Here is a 19,105-nt window from a genome sequence, read left to right on the forward strand (position 1 = left end):
GACCAATCATACACTCCACATACACTGTTTAAGTCTCAAATAAATCTGAGATGGAATGACTTCATTTGTCAATAACTGAAGAATAATACGCTGCGCAACACTACTGGAGGTGTACCTCCTGCTCCGACATGCTGATTACAACTGACAGGAAAGAGGGAAAGCGCAGCCGGCACTACGAAGGACAAGTTCATATATGAGTGTGTGTTTGTCCAATGAGTCACGTCAACCTTGCACTATTTATAAGAACAGAGCGTGAAAATTCCTGTTTATAATTGAACACCCCTCGTACAATTGTCCATTTGATGTCACGAGAGGCATCCATAATTAGAAAAAAGTGTGGGGCTCATCCCCGATGAAGAAAATGTGTAATAAAATTAGCGCTGAGGGGTAGATGTCTTACAACTATGGCAATGACCTTTCATTCATTCATTTGACTGAAAGACTGTCAGCCACTCTTGTCAGTCGGGGCTTCGTGAACAAAATGTCCACCCTCTTGAGCAACAATTAAAGAGGAGATGATTCCACGCCTCCCTTTTTGTAGTGCACTTTGGTACCGGGACCTCCAACAGGAAAGCAGGGGGGCAGTTTCTACACCATTCAGGCGCAAGGGGATGGGGTCGTGGTATGGCAGAAGGAATGTTGGGACCAAATGCAACCCCCCAAAGCACAGTAGTACCACACACAACTACAACTTTTAAATAGAAACATTTGTTACAAATGGATGAGCAATCAAAACCAAAAGAAACAAAAATAAAAAAAGCCAACTGCTCCCAATGGAAGCCTAATGCGTCTTAGTGGCTCCGACACAGTGCTTCGAAGCGTAAATTGTGCAAAAATAAAAAAAAAAAAATGAATCTATCCCAGGGGTGTCCAACTCCAGGCCTGGTGGGTCGCAATGGCTGCAGCTTTTCATTCTCACCCTTTTCCTAATCAGTGAGCAGTTTTCACTGCTAATTAACTCCTTTTTCCCTTCATTTTAATAGCCCTGTTTTTAAAGATTCAGTCCTCTGAATCGATTTGTTTCTTCCTTAAACGGCAGCCAAACAGAAATGAGACGTGAAACGAGACAACAGATGAGCAGCTAAACTGGAACTTCAAACTGCAGCCAATTTCACTCCAAACAGTTCCTTAATGAGAAGTCGATTCTTGCTATTAATTGAATATCAGGCCTTGTTGCTGCTCTCAGCAAACTGTTGATTTTCTGCTTTTTCCCAGACCGCCGTCAAGATGTTTTGGTGACCTTAGCCGTCCCAACATGACCGAGACCTTCACCTTTCTTTATTATCAGGTGAGCTGGTCACGTGACGGCTTGTTTTGTGATTGGCTGCTCATTAAGGAAAAAGAAACAACGTCAATTAAAACAAAGGCAACTAGCAGCAAAAATGGCTCACTATTTGAGAAGATGGTTAGAATGAAAACCTGCAGCCACTACGGCCCACCAGGACCGAAGTCAGACGCCCCTGTTTCTATCCTCTAGGAAAATGAGAATGAAAACCAATACGTTCATATAGAGAGGTGTGCAAGGACACTCAAGAGGGATGAGCCTTTTGTCTGAACAGATCAGGCTTGACGGTAATGTTTTCTCTGCTTGGGTCCAGCAGAGGGCGCTCTGTGCAGCTGCGAATGTATTTTACACAAAAATAAAATAAAATGAAGAAAGGAGGAGGGGAGCCATGATGTGGCACTCCAACATCTGTTGCCCGCAGGCTTGTCCAGCTTCTATCCGCAGCTTCTCCCTTACGGACCCGTTCCTTAGAGAGGCACCCTGGCACCACCGTGACGGTGTTGTGCTCTTCTCATTTCGTCTTGAGTCGCTCGCTCTTGATGCTCCCAGCACAAAGTCTGTCTTTGCTTTTAAATAATAACTAATGGCTATTTTTCAAGGTCTCGCCGGGCACCTGGCCACTGCTGTCCTAGTGTCCCTCGAGCATTGAATGGGCTTTCAAGAAAGCAGGAAATGAGGCAAAGGTCTCGACCCCTTGACCCCCGCTCAGAACAAGGTGCCACCCGGTTTAGGCCTACATGGGCCCAGGCTTGGTCTGTCCCTTGGGTTTCTTATCACGGACACCTCTGTTATCAGTGCACCTGCTTTCCTTCTTATCTCTTTAAAACAAAACTAGAAAAACAAAAAAAAAGCCCTTGAAGAAGGAAGGAAGGAAGGAAAGAAGGAAGGGATGACCTCCTAGTCTGTGAATTTGTGCATGTCTCCGTAGAGCCGGTAAGATGGCTGCAGCCCGGCCTCGTTGAGGTAGCCGCAGTCGTCGCTGCACTTGCATGACTGGATCATCATGACCTTGCGTTCAAAGGAGTCGCCATCCTCACAGAGGAAACGCACGCTCACCGTCCGCGTCTTCTGGGGGGCGCAGCAGCGGCCGTCGACGCACACGCCACAGAAGTTGGGCTGGAAGCGGCGGAGGCTCTTGCAGCCGGCATAACTCAGCCGAGTTGGCTTTTGTGCCTTCCTGGTCCGGGTGCACTTCTTACCTTTCTGTTGAGAGGAAATAAAAAACAAAAAAATTAAATGGAAAGGAGAACATAAATCTCTCTATTATAAAAGAAAATCTTGAGACGTGACTATCGCCAAGAGATTTTTTCAAGTCCCGCCCACACCCACGGTCCTCTCGCCTCTCATTGGTGTGAACGATTTTGTCAGACACACTTCCTGCACTGTCAACTCTTATACATTTTTTCGGTTTTCCTCACTTTAAGTTCCCAATAAAAGAAGATGTATTATGTACAAATTTTATTGAAGAATTTCGTCATGAAGGGTTATCAACAGAAGAAATGAGTACACGGGCAATCCTAGTATCGAGAAACGAAGTCAAACGAATTAACATGAAAATTGTTGATGGGTTACACGGCATGTTGATTAAATGCGTATCAGTAGACTATACTGAAACAGTTGGTGGTGATGGTGTGGCACATGAAAACAACTTATAATATCAATGTAGAATATCTACAACCATTAACACTGTCCGAATTACTGCTGAGAGAAGGATGTATCGTAATGTAATTGCGTAATTGATGTCTGAGTGATGGTCTTTGCAATAGGACAAGATTACTTATATTCAAAATTGGTCCAACAATTCTGACTTGTAAAATTTTAACGGGCGAAAAGAAAGGTAATGTAGTACATCTAACATGAGACACCAAAGGAGATCGTGATATGCCAGTCGTATTAAAACCTTTACAGTTTCCAGTTAGAATAGCTTTTGCTATGACAATTAACAAATCACAGGGGCAAACATTCGAAGAAGTCGGTTTATTTAATTGAGAGAAAGAAACGAAATTCACTCACGGGCAGTTATACGTTGCGTTGTCACGATGGAACTCGAAACATGGAATCAAAATTCAATGCGATCTTGGCGAAAAGTTAATTCAAAAAATTGTTTTTACTGAAATTTTACAGTAAAAGTGTAAGTTTAAAAAGTATCTGCATGTTAATTTCAAAGCTAAACAGAACGAAAACGTATAACACAACGAATAACGCAACATGAAACAATTTTATTAAGTTTTGATATTTTTTACTATGGTTAATTACTCGCTGTAATGTAAAATAGTTAGTTCTATTATGTATATGTACCAAACTGTTTAAATTGTACATCTGCATCCCCATACGCGATTGGCATAGCCAAGAAATGGCTAGCGTGTAGCACCCACCTGGGGATTGGCAAGCAAAGTGAACAGGGGGCAGAGCCCCCCTATTTAGTTAGTAAATAAATAAATAAATTAAATAAAGGAGACACATTTATAATAATAATAGTAATTCATTACATTTATATATACAGTATATGAAATGGACAAACATTTTCTTGGCATCTCCCAAATAGTTTAGTACAGAAATCAGTGTCACTCTCCTTGAACTGTTTATGTCAGTCAGTCATTTTGTAACCCACTCATCCTGAACAGGGTCACAGAGGGGATCTGCTGGAGCCCACAATATACAGCGCAAGACAGGAAACACACCCTGGACGGGGCAAACACACACCCACACACCCCCAATCACCCACTAGGGCCAGTTTAGGAAATGCCAGTTCACCCAACCTGCATGTCTTTGGAGCATCAGACACACAAGGAGAACAGGCAAACTCCACACAAGGGAGGACTGGGACACGAACCCTGATCTCCTTACTGCAAGGCAGCAGTGCCACCCCCTTTGTAATGTCATTATTGAATATCGATACAACGAAATTCTTGCCTGCACGGGCCAACCAACGTGAAACTTGTCTCCATATTACAAAAGAATACATCACAGTGCTAGAGAGAGCACGCAGGCTGGTTAGGAGCGAGGGGCAGGGACTACGAGGAGAGATGGACCTTTACTCCCAAGTCCAGAGAAGAGCAACTTGGCTGATTCGGGGCTACAGGGGACGAGTTATGAGGAAAGATTAAAAGAGTTGAGCCTTTACAGGGGATGAAGAGGAGACCTGACTGAAGTGTTTAAAATGATGACGGGAATCCGTCCAGTGGATTGAGATACTGAGGGAAACGTGCCTTTATGTTTACATCACATCCTCCAGCTGTCCCCAACCCATGACATCACAGTCAGCTGATGAATTTTTCCCCACCCTGTTAGTGACACTTCTTTCTCGACTTTTCTATTTGTGACATCCCAATCTCCCAGTGGAGTCATATTTCCCAAACAGCACCTCTCTCATTATGATGTCATTTTCTCCAGATGATGTCCCTAACCCGGGACATCACACTCACCTGATGCCCCTCTCCAATAGTGACATAATTTTCCCTACAGGAACCTTCTTCCTCAATCTCTCTCTGGTGGTGACATTGCAATCATTTGACGCATGTCCCCTAGTGATCTCCCATCTCCTTATGATGTCACATTCTCTAGACCTCGTCCTGCTGCTCTTTGTGACATTCTGTAATTCAAAGCACCTTCTCCTCCTGTCCTCTCATGCTGTTGTCCTGCCCTTCCTGGCACGTTTCCCTCAGTATGCCATCCCTCCACGAATCCTTTACTTGGTTGTGTCCACCGCTTGAAGGGCAGTCCCTTGTTGAAGTCCTGGTAGGTGTAAGCCCATCATACCCCCTCGTCCACCGTTCCCAGTCTTAACATACGTTCCAAGAATGCCACTTCATAACTGGCCTCTGTTACCAAGTGACACACGAGGGAGCTTCTATATTTACCTGCTCGAGATTTACGAGCCCCCAGCCCCGTTCCCACCGTGGCCCCAGACTGGAAGTCGGATGCAGAGACGTATCGCTTGACACAGGCACATCCTTCTTGGCCTGCCTCCTCTCTCGGGGTATTTATATCGAGCTGACCGGCTCGGCATGCACACTTCTTTATTCAAAAATAAACACTAAGGGGGGACACACCAATGGCTGAAGTGCTGCTCCTCGGCTCAGAACCTCCACCTAAATGATGTTTAGCCCACAAGGGACCATCTTAAGCAAAACACTTGACACTAGGAGTCTGGATGTCACCCAGGGCCTTTAGGGTGACGCTGACCTCTGCTGGACACGCAGGTAGCAAGTAGGCTGAATACCGGGTGGGCCTTACTGGGCCCAGCAACACAAACTGGGGTGACAATGGTGAGTGGGATCTGTACCCTCCACGTTATGCTCTCCAGTTCATCATCTGTAAATATCCAGCCCAGGAGAGGCTGAGGTCTCCATTAGGGTGCAATGAGAAGCTCACTAAGTGTGACGAAAGTCAGGGACGATCACAGGGACAGTATGGACACGTGCCTACCTTAAGCTGGCCGACATAAGCCTGGTAGCAGGGCCGGATGTTGCACAGCCGTGTCTCCTTCACAAGCTTGCACTGGGTGTTGTCGTTGGTGATGCGTGTGGACACCCCCATCCCGCAGCTCCGGGAGCACTGGGACCAGTCAGTGGTCTGCAGGATGCATTTCTTTTGCAGGGACCGGCCACTGAGTAAAGGCCTCCAAGCTGCGTGAACATAATTAAATTTAAGAGACCACCACTTCACTAGGACTCAACCGAAGGACACACTGGTGACGTGAGGATACCTCACCTGCCATGTGCTTGTACCCCTGCGTCTTCCCAAAGTCGTAGAGCTCGTTGCTGTGGCCGTAATAGGGCACCCCACTGTTGTGCATTCCCTTGTAGGGCTTCTTCGGCTCCTTGTCACAAATAAACTTCTCGCAGCACTGGCCGGGCACTTTCACCAGGCGTGGGTGGGGGCAGCTGGCCGACACCAGGGGAAACTCGGTGGGACACAGTGGCACGCAGCCCACTGCCCCGTCGATGCAGGTGCACTGGTGTTTGCAGTTGGGCTGGAAGTTTTCACCGTTCTGATAAATCCTGCTGTTGTATTCGCACGTTCGGCCCTCCAGCTTGGCTGCAGGAGAAGAAGAGTGGGAGAAAGGGGACAATTATTAAGACATCACATTCTTTAATGGATGACTGCTTCTACCCTGGTCACATCACAAGCACCCAGTGACCACCTCCCGTGTCTCTCAATCTGCAACTTCACAACCTCCTGACATGTTGTCCCCTGTGTCTCAGTGACATCACTTTTCCAGATGACTTCCCTAACCCATGACATCACACTCACCCTTAATAGTGACAAAATGTTGCCTATAGGACACTTCTTCCACAGCATCTCTTTTTGTGACATCCCGATCTACCAAAGTGCACCTATCCTATTATGACATCACATTCTCCAGATGTCACCCCCCCCATATGGCATTTGGTAATTTAAAGGACCTCCATGCCATTTTCCTGCCATACTTGGCACGTCTCTCTCTCTTTTTCCCCTTACTATGTGTGACATCCTAATCTGATGCATTGTCCCCGTCTCCTGGTGACATCCGATTTCCCAAAGTGCACCTCTCTTATTATGACAGTCTCCACATGATGTTCCTAACCTGTGACATCACACTCACCTGATGACCTTTATCCCCCTAATAATGACAGAATGTTGCCTGTAGGACACTTCTTCCACAGCCTATTTGTGACGTCCCAATCTACCAAAGTGCACCTCTCCTATTTTGACAGCACATTCTCCAGATGTCACCCCCCCCCATATGGCATTTGGTTATGTAATGACATCCATGCCATTTTCCTGCCATACTTGGCACTTCTCTCACTCTCTCTATCTCTCTCACCTTTTACTAAGTGTGACATCCTAATCTGATGCATTGTACCCGTCTCCTAGTGACATCCGGTTTCCCAAAGCACACCTCTCTTATTATGACAGTCTCCACATGATGTTCCTAACCCGTGACATCACACTCACCCTTAATAGTGACAAAATGTTGCCTATAGGACACTTCTTCCACAGCCTATTTGTGACGTCCCGATCTACCAAAGTGCACCTCTCCTATTATGACATCACATTCTCATCATCATCCTGTGACATCACACTCACCTGATGACTTTTTCCCACCTCATAGTGACACCATGTTGTCCATGGGACACATTTTCCTCAGTCTGTCTATTTGTGACATCCCAATCATCCCGGTGGAGTCCCATTTCCCAAACAGCTCTTATTGTGACATCACATTCCCCCGATGGCATCCTCTAATGTAAAGGACATTGCACCTCCATGCCATTGTCCTGCCGTCCTTAGTGTGTCCGAAATTCCCTCTCGATTTATCTAATCCAATTACCCGTTACTGTAACTGGAGAAACCAGTTAAAAATGTCAATCCATACCCCCCAAATGCCACAATAGGAGTGTTGACAACAGGAAGAAGGTGGGCTGCCATCAACAGCTGGGCTGAGCCAAGCTGGACATATTCCAAAATTTAAAAGGATGCCCACCTCTGCAGGGCCTTTGGTGACTGGCCCATCGCTGCCCTCTGTGCTCCCCCTTTAAAATGAGGGGTGATGGATGATCATGACAAACCTCATTCTTTGGTAGAGGAGAATTAGGTGGTCTCAAACCTGCCTAATCCAGTTTAGGGTCTCAGCAGCATTAGACATGAAGTAGTAAACAACATTGGACGAGGTGCCAGTCCATCACGCATACGCCTACATTCACTGAGCCAAATGGGAATTGCCAAATAACTTAATAGGGATATCTATGGGAATGTGGAAGGAAAACCGGATTGCGATTTGCTTCTTATTACAATCACTACAATGTGGAATCCTGATATCTCAGCTTCCCTTCAGCCATTCATTTACAGTAATGACTCTTAAAAGTGTTTTTGGACTGAGGACCACTTTGTCAAAGTCAAAAACATGGCACACCACCTACGGCCAACAACAGCAAGCGCAGTACCATACATTCCTTGGTAGGATCGCCCCATTCATTCTTGCACAGCTACTCGTGAAAAGTAACGTCACGATGCAAACAAGAAGAGTTCTCACATAAACTCAAAATTGTGAATTGGTAGGCCTGTTTATTGAAAACGCCCCCTTAATGTAATACTCCCAGCGTCAGGTCTTTGAAACATGCCCTAAAAAAGACAATAAAACCGAGCGAGGAAGAACACATCACACTCTTACAGCTCCTCGCTCTCTTTCTGTGTTGTAAGCCAATTCTTATAATGCTGCTACTCTATGAGCGACCCTGCTGTCTGGCTGGCAACTTGTTGTTGGTGTAACCCTAAGGTTTCTACCTCTCGCCTATGTGTCTTCTCTCAGGTCTGGGTAGCGTCCACTGTTCCTGTTTACAGCCCGGCTCTGCCTGGTGCTTGACCCTTCAAATCTGAAAGTCTACAAGCCTACAAGCCATGGATTTACATCTCCATGTCTCAGATGTTAGCCTTGAAGGTGCTGGTGTTACAGCACAGACTTAGAATATGAATACTGAATTATAATAATAATAATAATAATACATTTTATTTATACAAGACGCCTTTCAGGGAACTCAAGGACACCGAACAACAATAAATAAATAAATAAATAAATAAATAATTAAATAAAAGACACAATTATAAAAAACTTAAAACATCAGAAAATCTAGAAATTAAAACCAAACAAAACCATTATAATCAGGAGGAAAAGGAAAAAGCCATTTTAAACAGATGCGTTTTAAGTTTACATTTGAAGGATGAATATGATTTGATATTTCGGAGATCCGCAGGCAATGAATTCCAGAGCTTGGGAGCAGAACGGCTGAAAGCTCTGCTCCCCATGGTGGTTAGACGGGCGGGAGGGACAGTCAGATGGGTGGAGGAAGAGGATCTAAGGTTACGGGATGGAATGGCAACATGAAGAAGGTCAGACAGATATGGAGGGGCGAGGTTATGGATGGCCTTAAATGTTAATAGTAGAATCTTAAAATCAATACGAAACTAAATCGGGAGCCAATGAAGCTGCTGCAAGACTGGAGTAATATGGTGAATAGATGGGATTTGAGTGATGATACGTGCTGCAGAATTCTGGACTAACTGAAGCTTATGAAGAGATTTATTCTTTATAAGGCCGGGTTTATACTTCAGGAGATGTGAGGTGTGCGCCTGTGGACGCATGCGTGTACTTTATGGAAGTCTGGAAGATTCCAGCAGGTGGCAGTGTGAGATATCTTCATGGTGAGAAAAATGTTCCGTTTTTTCTCTTGTTACCTGAAACATCCAGTAAATTCTCAGGACACCTTGCCACAATATCTCTGAAAAGGATGGATGTTTAATGATTACATCCATCAGTCCAGGGATGCGCCCATCCCAGCAAGTATTGGGCGCGAGGCAGAAGTGATCCCTGGACGGGGCATCAGCTCATCATAAGGTGAACACAAGCACACACACATACACACATACTGGCATCATTTTAGCATCATCAAATCCCCAAACCTTCATGTCTTTTGTGTCTTTGGAAGGAAATGGGAGTCCACTGTGGAAACCCACCAGGAAAACATGCAAACTCCAAAGGCAGGGAACAATCACTCAGGAACGCGAATCACCTGAGAGACAGCAGCGCTACCTCTCTGCCACCGTGTGTAATTTTTAACAGTATTCATTATCTAAATGGGGGTGGCGCACTGGGTAGCGCTGCTGCCTCGCAGTAAGGCGACCCAGGTTCACTTCCCGGGTCCTCCCTGCGTGGAGTTTGCATGTTCTCCCCGTGTCTGCGTGGGTTTCCTCCCACAGTCCAAAGACATGCAGGTTAGGTGGATTGGCGACTCTAAATTGGCCCTAGTGTGTGCTTGGTGTGTGTGTGTGTCTGCCCTGTGGTGGGTTGGCGCCCTGCCCTGGATTGGTTCCTGCCTTGCGCCCTGTGTTGGCTGGGATTGGCTCCAGCAGACCCCCGCGACCCCTGTGTTCGGATTCAGTGGGCTGGAGAATGGATGGATGGATTATTTAAATGAAGTTAACAACTTATCTGTAAAATGTAACATACTTTAATGCATTTCATCATGAAAGTGATACCAAGTAGAAATCTAAGGATTATAAATGTTCAGAGAGATGGAATATCATAAACAAGTAAGCCCGCGATTCTCTAGAGAATCGTAAATCCAAGAATGTCAATCTTGCCTGTAGAACCTGGCTTGCACGCTTTACCTCAGGGTTAGTTCACAGGTCGTAGGCATGGTAAAGTTTCCATTTAATTCAATAACCCTATTTGAACTAAAGCGAAGCCGCTGCGTTTGACTCTGGGGCGCCGCACCGCAGTGCGCATGCGCTTCGGTGCGTCCGCCGTGCATAAATTAACTGTCGTTTAGTTATATAGATAGATGTGATGTGTGGCGATTGCTGCTGTCAGTTCAGGTGGAAGCCCCAGAAGCAGGTAGCGATTAACAACTGGGTCGGTTTTAAGATGACGTTTACGACGGTCTGCTTTAATGACAAAGTAAACTATGAGGTTAAAGTGGACGTTTTGAGATTAAAGCCGAAATTTCCACTTTAATCAAAGTAGACCTTTTCACCATGTTTTTAATTTTTTTTTTATTTCTCTATGGCTCAAATACACTGCCGTACATTCTGACGCTATTGTGAAGGGGCAAAAAAAAAAAAAAAGACCGCACAAAAGATGGTGTGTGACACTCTTAAAACGTGTCCTGTCATTAAGATGGGGAATATGCGACGCTTGAATATAAAAGCACCACGAATGCATTTGTATGTCGGCATTTTGCTTCACCAATCATCAAACATCGAAGCGCGCGCATCGATCCCGGAGGATCCTCAAAGCGGCTGGCTGTCACGTGTAGATAGTAAAGGGAGACTCTGACGTCACGTTCCGACTTGAACACACTGCGCCTCCCACCCTGATTTTTTTTTTTTTTTTTTTTTTGCGGTACTGTACTGCAATTCGTGCGCGCGTCGCGTGCTCGTGTCAAATGAACGCTGGGAACGCGTGGCAGCTATGATGCGTGCGCGTGCGCGTTCTGAGCGTGAAGTACAAGGTGGCGCAGGGCAAAGGGACATTTTGGAACTAGGTGTTGGCGACCCTGAGGCGTCAGCAGTTGTTTGGGATCATTGCGACCTCGTTTAGAACCCCTTGCCATTAATTATAATGCAGCAGTGAAGTGGTGCGCAACGTGCGTTCGCTGTAGCATGGCGGCAGTGTGACTGCTGAGCAAAGAGAACTTTGGCGTCATTACCAGTTAGGACATCACGATCTGCTCATGCGATTACCACATGGGTGCAGAATTTCGAAGAAACGGGTTCAGCCGTAAAAAAAAAAAGAAGTCCCCAGGTGGAGCCACCATTTCGCATACTGCCTGACAATCGATGGCAAGCGATTCGACAATTGTTTGGAAGGTGCGTCATTTCACGCAACGGTGACATTTCCACGGCCTCCGAGATCCCCAAATCTCCCTATCTGTGATTTTTGTTTCCTGTGGGGACATCTTCAAAGCCAAGTGTAACTGTGACCATTGTTGAACTGAAAAGGAAGATTGAAGACGAAATCGCTGGCATTCCTCTTGACATGTTATGTCGAGCAATGCAGAATTTCCACCACAGGCTGTGAGAAGGTGTACGCAGAACTGGACATCACCTTCACGAAGTTTTCATCAAAACGTAAAATGAATATTGACTACCATCACTAATCGCATATCCTGTACAATACATTTCATCATTAAATGTTGTAATGTGTTTATCCGTGCATTTAACGTCAATTAAAAATGTCCCGTTTCCCCGCGTCCATAGCTCCAACCCCCGCCCGAACTATACACCGGCGCTTATTGCCGGTGGAACTGAGGTGGATTTCCGTAGTGGAGCAGTTATGGTGGTCGGGAGAAAGAGATTGCGAGCTTGAAGAGAGGAGGGAGCAATCACTACCGACCATTTGAGATCGAATCGAGAAGGAATAGTGGAGATGTTTAAAGATGATATCGTCTGCAAGAAAGTCAGACAGGGTGGTTGGGGTCTTTGAGATGTTTTATGTGGCCTTATCAGCAATAACGTTCCTCTAAGAAAAATGAATAGGTCAGCACACGGACCACCACAAAGTCCATGGAGTACACTTTTGAGAAGCACTGACCCCTTAGCTACCATTGAGATCGAGAAATAAAGAATGGCCAACGACCGTCTGCTTTAAAATATAACAGTGCATGTCCACTAGAGGGAGACATTGCTAAAAGAATTCGCTCAACTCGAGAATTCCTAGGGTCAGTATTGTCACAGGGTCAGTCGTTACTTCCATGTGCTTCTCAACACGCCGCACTTCTCCGTGATCAGCAGGTATTTCTGACTTACCTCGAAACTAACTGTGGGGTGGGGGTTTGTGGGGGATTCCCCACACAAAACTTTAAAGCACGCCGGAGACACTCAGTCCCAGGACACGCACAAAAAGTGTGCCTAAATTTGTCTGACCCCTCGATTTGTTTACAGTGTCATTCAAGCCCTTTACAAGGAAAGAATTCGCCAGGCCAGGGCCACCAAAATAAATCTTGCTTTATTTAGTTTAAATAAACACTTGGCCTCTGCCTATATAAAGACAGGGAAATCAGAGCCATCTGCCGCATAGAATAAAGATGGACAGATGCTAAAACCGTCTCGGAGAGTAAAGCGGTGAGCGGCGATAAAGGGGTCCTCAGCAGCGGGCAGCTACGTGAACCGATAAAAAAATAAAAATCAAGCGATCGCCAATCTCAGACCCGGACCCCAAAATCGGTGAGCAAGTCCAAAGGAGACAAGTGGATCACTTGATAATTGAGGGGTGCTTCATCTAATGAGGAAACAGATGGACAACAGTAAAACATAAAAGTCAGGGTGCAATGATCACCCACACTTCTTATCCAGTCTCCTTTGAGCCAGTGGGTGAGGAAACACCTAAGCAACATACAGAAATAAAACAGCCAGGCGTCAACTGGAAGTTAGAATCGGCACGTGCGTGCGTGCGTGTGCGCGTGCGCGTGCGTGTGCGCCCTGTGATGGACTGGCACCCTATCCAGGGCTGTTTTGTTGTTAGCACCCAATGCTTCCAGGATAAGCCCCCATCCACCCCAATGATCCTCACAGATACATGAATGGCACTGTATAATAGATAGACAAGATAGATAGGAACGGCACTATATGATTGATTGACAGATTGGGATGGCACTTATGATAGATAGAAAGACAGACAGTGTGGCACTACATGATTGACAGATAGGCAGGAACAGCATTATTAGATAGATAGATAGCACTATATTACAGATAGATAGGGTGGCACTATATCATGGATAGATAGATGGGTAGGGATGGCACTGTATGATTGATTGATAAGTAGGTAGATAGATGGCACTATATGATAGATAGATAGCACTATATTACAGATAGATAGGGTGGCACTATATTACAGATAGATAGGGTGGCACTATATCATGGATAGATAGATGGGTAGGGATGGCACTATATGATTGATTGATAAGTAGGTAGATAGATGGCATTATATGATAGATAGATGACAGTATATGATAAATAGATAGACGGCACTATATTACAGATAGATAGGGTGGCACTATATCATGGATAGATAGATAGGTAGGGATGGCACTATATGATTAATAAGTAGGTAGATAGATGGCACTATATGATAGATAGATGACAGTATATGATAAATAGATAGACGGCACTATATTACAGATAGATAGGGTGACACTATATCATGGATAGATAGATAGGTAGGGATGGAACTATATGATTGATAAGTAGGTAGATAGATGGCACTATATGATTAATTGATTGAATAATAAATTGGTAGATAGGGTGGCACTATATATTTGATTGATTGATAGGCAGCATGCATTTTATTTGTCTTGAGGTGGAGTATTTATCTGCTCACCACTTATTCTACACACTGTAGATGCCCGCTCCCAGCACTTCCATAGCTCTGTTGGTCTCCTGTTCCCCCATCCCAGTCATGTTGTCTCCAGGCGTTTGTTGCCATGTGCAGTAAACAGACAGGCGTGAGGATGCTGAAGGTCGGCAGATAAAAATGAAGACGTGAAGCCCCTGAGGTCACCGAAGCGCGCTGCTGGTTTACTCAAGGTCACGCCAGTGCTGGAATGGGGTTGTGTAATGGCCCACCCGGTCTTATTTTTGGTTTAGGTGCTACATGGGGTGAGGAGTGCCGGTGTCACTTACCTTGGGGTTAAATCAAGAGTCAGGGCTACATGGGCCGAGGTTATCCAAAGTGTCGATGACAGCCAGCATAAGGTTAAACAAAGTGCCAGGCTCATTGAAGTCATAGCCACAAAAAGGGCTACGATGATAAAGCCACGATAAAGACTGCAGGTGACATATCCTCATGAAGTACATGTATATAACAGTTATATAGACAAACAGAACCTGCTGTAATGCTGATGCCCACCATACTAGTAAGCATACAGTACAGGGTGGCACTGCTGCCTCACAAGTCCCGTGGGTTTCCTCCCACATTCCAAAGACATGCAGGTTAGGTGTGTGTGTGTGTAATGGGTTGGCAACCTGCCCAGGAGTTGTTCCCAATGCTGACTGGGGTAGGCTCCAGCTTCTCTGCAAACCCCCCAAGGGTAAGTGGGTTTAGACGGTGTGTGGATTGTATGCACATATCTTAGGGAGATTCAAGCGGACAACAATAAAGGAAGCTGACTGCACCGCATGAACCGAGTGTAAAGATAAAACAGCCGAGCACAGATACTCTTCTGCTTAACAGCACAATCTATAGATTTAAAGGCAACGTGCCAGGGTCATGTCAATATCTGTTGGCATTAATTTACATCTGGAACTGAGATGTTCACACCCAACTATACCAAAAACAAAACAGAAACTGTTTACAGGCAAAGCTGAGCATCAAATCAACACTACAAGCGTGCAAATGATCCATCCAGGGGCATTATCTGAAGTTTAGACCCTGGCACTGAGCGGCCTGCTAAATGTAATACTTTTATTGGCGATGTGAATGTGGCACAGTGGTTACCACTGCTTCCTCATGAATCCCAAAGCCCGGGTTCAGATCCTACAAGCCAGTTGCTGTCTGTTTTGTCATCTCACACCAGCAAAGATACATGCAGTGGGTTATATGATAGATAGATGGGTAGGGATGGCACTATATGATTGATTGGAAGATAGGGTGGCACTATATGATTGATTGAGTGATAGATAGGTAGATATATAAAAGCAGCACTATATTACTGATAGATAGATAGATAGATAGATAGATAGATAGATAGATAGATAGATAGATAGATAGATAGATAGATAGATAGATACTTTATTAACCCCAAGGGGAAATTCACATATTCCAGCAGCAGCAATATTAAATTAGAGTGATAACAATGCAGGTATAACAGACAATAACTTTGTATAATGTTAACGTTTACCCCCCGGGTGGAATTGAAGAGTCACATAGTGTGGGGTAGGAACGATCTCCTCAGTCTGTCAGTGGAACAGGACGGTGACAGCAGTATGTCGCTGAAGCTGCTCCTCTGTCTGGAGATGATCCTGTTAATATGGGTGAGTTGTGTGTGTGAGTGGACCCTGTAACGCATTGTTTCCTGCTGGCATAGGCTCCACACCCTCATGACCATAATTAGAGAATGTCATGTTACGACTTGGGCTGAATACGTTTGGAATCTATCATGCAGACAAATTGCGTTAGAATACATCCATCCATTCATTCACCGTACTGGGGTGAAATTAACATGGCATGCTAATATACGAGATACAGCCCTACCAGAATCAAATCAAAGGCATATACTTTTAAACATTTGCTTAATATATACATGCGTATGTATATAGATAGATATGAAAGGCACTATATGATAGATAGATAGATAAGGCACTACATAATAGATAAATAGATGGATAGATAGGAAAGGCACTATATAACAATTGGATAGATAGGAAAGGCACTATATAATAGATAGATATTTAACAGATGAATAGATAGGAAAGGCACTACAGGTATATGATATATAAACAGACAGACAGACAGACAGGAAAGGCACTATATAACAAAAAAATAGGAAGGGCACTATATAATAGATAGATGGATAGATAAGAAATGCACTTATCATTAGGTAGGCAAGACACTATATGATAGATACTTTAGTGTCACACTAAACAGTACTAAATGCTTTGCGACGAGCAGGTTCATTTCTCCGAGTACCACTGTAGCGGACATAGCGCCACCCCCTTAACTTCCATTGAGTAAGTGTGACCGGCACAGCTGTTTTTAGACATGGCGACGGACATCATGGTCATTGCTGTGAAGTCAACACTCCCGCTATGCAGGGCACCCAAGGATCATACAGACCCTTGTTAAGTAGATCTGACATTCACGCTCAACTTCCAGTTATATACAAAGTTTCATTTACGCCAATTCTGCTACGTTTGTGTATTTTCACTTTGGACGACTTTCTCAATCTGATGCCTGCTATATGATGCTTGTATCCATCCTTTATTTAATATATTTCACTGCGTAGATCTTTATTACTTGGCTGATTCTTTTTTACAACAACATTTCAGATACAATTCGTTGCATTTTTCCACCCCCTAACTGGCAGAAAAAGTGACTTGCTCGTGGTCATACGGTGTCACTAACGGGATTTGAACCCGCAGCCTCGGGGCAGTTGGAAGTCCAAAGCTTAACCACTACGCCACGCTGCCTGCCTTCATAATGTCAATGGCTACACCACAACCTCGAAACACTGGAATTAACATGTTCAAAAAGCATTGAAGATAGCGCTGCGTCTCCGTGCAGTAATACTAGGGAACTGCAGCCCACCTTACCTCGGCAGATGCCTCGATTGCTACGGTGGTCAGCCCCGAAGTTGCACTCCAGCCCCTTGTGGTGGTCGCACGGCTGCTGGGGGCCGCAGTCCTCGTTCAGTTGTCGGGCGCACACTTTGCAGCAGCCGCAGCCGTCCGGTACCGCACTCACCCCGGGTGGGCAGCGCACGGGCTCTGCAGGACACTTGCATTGTGAAGGACAGGCACTCTGTACCTATAGGATTTGATACGAGAAGAAAATGATGGCGTCAGTGACATCTTAATATTTACGCATCTGGGCGGAGCGGATTGATCTTTCCAAGTGTCTACATGTTGGCACCCGTGCTCTTGATCTTGATTATGAGCCCGCGGGCGTTAAAGGGCCCGTCAGAAATCATTAAAACAGAAGAGGAGTGACAATGTGTGACAGAGTGCTCCTTAATATCACCCACACATCCCTTTCCCCGGTGACTTACCATAGACAGCCCAGCGAACACCAGAAACACCGTGAAAAGCATCTTCTCCATTTAACGAGAAACGACAACAAAGTGTCAACAGGTCTTCGTCACGTAAAGATCCGGACTTTCAAAGTAAAGGTGAAATACTCCGGCGTTTAAATTTTTGGTTGGTTCCCGAAATACAACGTGGAACAGCCGCAACTGTTTTAAAAAGAGGAAGATTTGCGTTTTGAAAGCACGGTAAGATTTTCGTAATCGTTCACTCCAAGAACCCCCAAATGCTTTATCTGCTACAGGGAAGTGCAGCGCGCACCAATTTATACAGTGCAGAAGTGGCTGGCGGCGCCACGCCCACCACAGCGGCGTCAGCCAATCGACGGCTGGGCAGTGCGCCAGTAAGTGCATTCCAAGCGGCGGGGGGAGGGAATGTGAAAGAGGGCGTGTCTGAAGCCGTGAATGGAGTCATTCATAAAATTGGAGAATTACTACATTCCGGCTGCCCGCACCGGATCAATACAACGGTCGGGCTCGATAAGAGCGCAGACGGTCCCCGGCGTGCTGCCCACGCACAATGCAACAGAAATAAAAACACGTAAAAACTGGAGGGGGGGATTTTGGGGTAGGAGAAGCAGCGAAATACTAGTGAAGAAAAGCAAGACACCGGTGCTAAAATTACAGATGGCAGACAGAAACGGCTGGACTCAGCAGAGCAGGTGGAGAAGGCGTGCGCACCCGCGAAGGTCTCTTTTGCGATCTGTCTGGAACAAAATCACTATTCCGCAAGGCATTATCATTAAGCTTGATTAAAAGAGCTAAAACCCGTTAAATTAAAAAAACACACATCACGGGTATCGGTGGCGCAGCCGTTGGCTAACTGGCTGCTCAGTTTCTGTCGGCGTGCAGTTTGCTTGTTCTCCCCGTGTTCATGATGGCTTTCTCGAACTTTCCTTCACATGTCTCAAACACTTGAGTGGTTGATTGGCATTTACAGTATGTGATTGTGCCCCTATTTTTTTTTTATTGAAATCAGACTTACAACACATGCTTTACTATTAAACAACTTGGAAAATATTAAAATGTACTATTTTGAAGTTACATTTTGCCAATTGCAAAATATGAATCAGAAATCCAGGTCAGTTCTTTGAATGCTTCTACAGAGTTGGAAATGCCATCAAAAGTATGGACTGACCCGGCTGGCTTAATCCAGTTTGGGATCATGGTGGGGGAGGCAGGCTTTATTGGATATAGCGCCTTCTCATATCAAACACCATCCCCAGCTGCTTCATAGCAGGATGCGTTCTATATGCGTTCTTTATGTTACCGTCACTTCTGTATTGTGTGGGGGGTCCTCAGCATTAGACTGATTTCCTCTCTAGGGTTACTTCCTGCCTTGCGCTAAGTGATGCCAGGGTGGGCTCCAGCCTTCATGAGCTTGAATTGGATTAAGTGCCTGTATAGAGCAAGCAGCTTTCAAAATGAATGTAATCTTTTGAAAATGTGCGGTTTAGTGTGGGAGCTGATGACCCACACCATGTTTAATGCCCCCCTGCCACCTGACCCTCAATGAGTGGCTTCACCTGCCAGCACCCCCATTGGT

General features: G+C 45.3%; 1 protein-coding gene across 1 annotated transcript; it reads right to left on the reverse strand.

Moving 5' to 3' along the window:
• Positions 1–1,488: 1,488 nt before the first annotated feature.
• On the reverse strand, positions 1,489–17,805 carry LOC114667800 (CCN family member 1-like). Its single transcript, XM_028823272.2, has 5 exons — positions 17,527–17,805; positions 17,072–17,285; positions 5,999–6,325; positions 5,714–5,913; positions 1,489–2,488 (listed from the first exon to the last, which is right to left on the reverse strand). The coding sequence occupies exons 1-5, from the start codon at positions 17,575–17,577 to the stop codon at positions 2,183–2,185; spliced, it is 1,098 nt and encodes a 365-aa protein (XP_028679105.1). The 5' UTR covers positions 17,578–17,805; the 3' UTR covers positions 1,489–2,182.
• Between the last annotated feature and the right edge of the window lie 1,300 nt (positions 17,806–19,105).

This window comes from Erpetoichthys calabaricus, chromosome 17 (genome assembly GCF_900747795.2).
Source record: "Erpetoichthys calabaricus chromosome 17, fErpCal1.3, whole genome shotgun sequence".
Classification (NCBI taxonomy): Eukaryota; Metazoa; Chordata; class Cladistia; order Polypteriformes; family Polypteridae; genus Erpetoichthys; species Erpetoichthys calabaricus.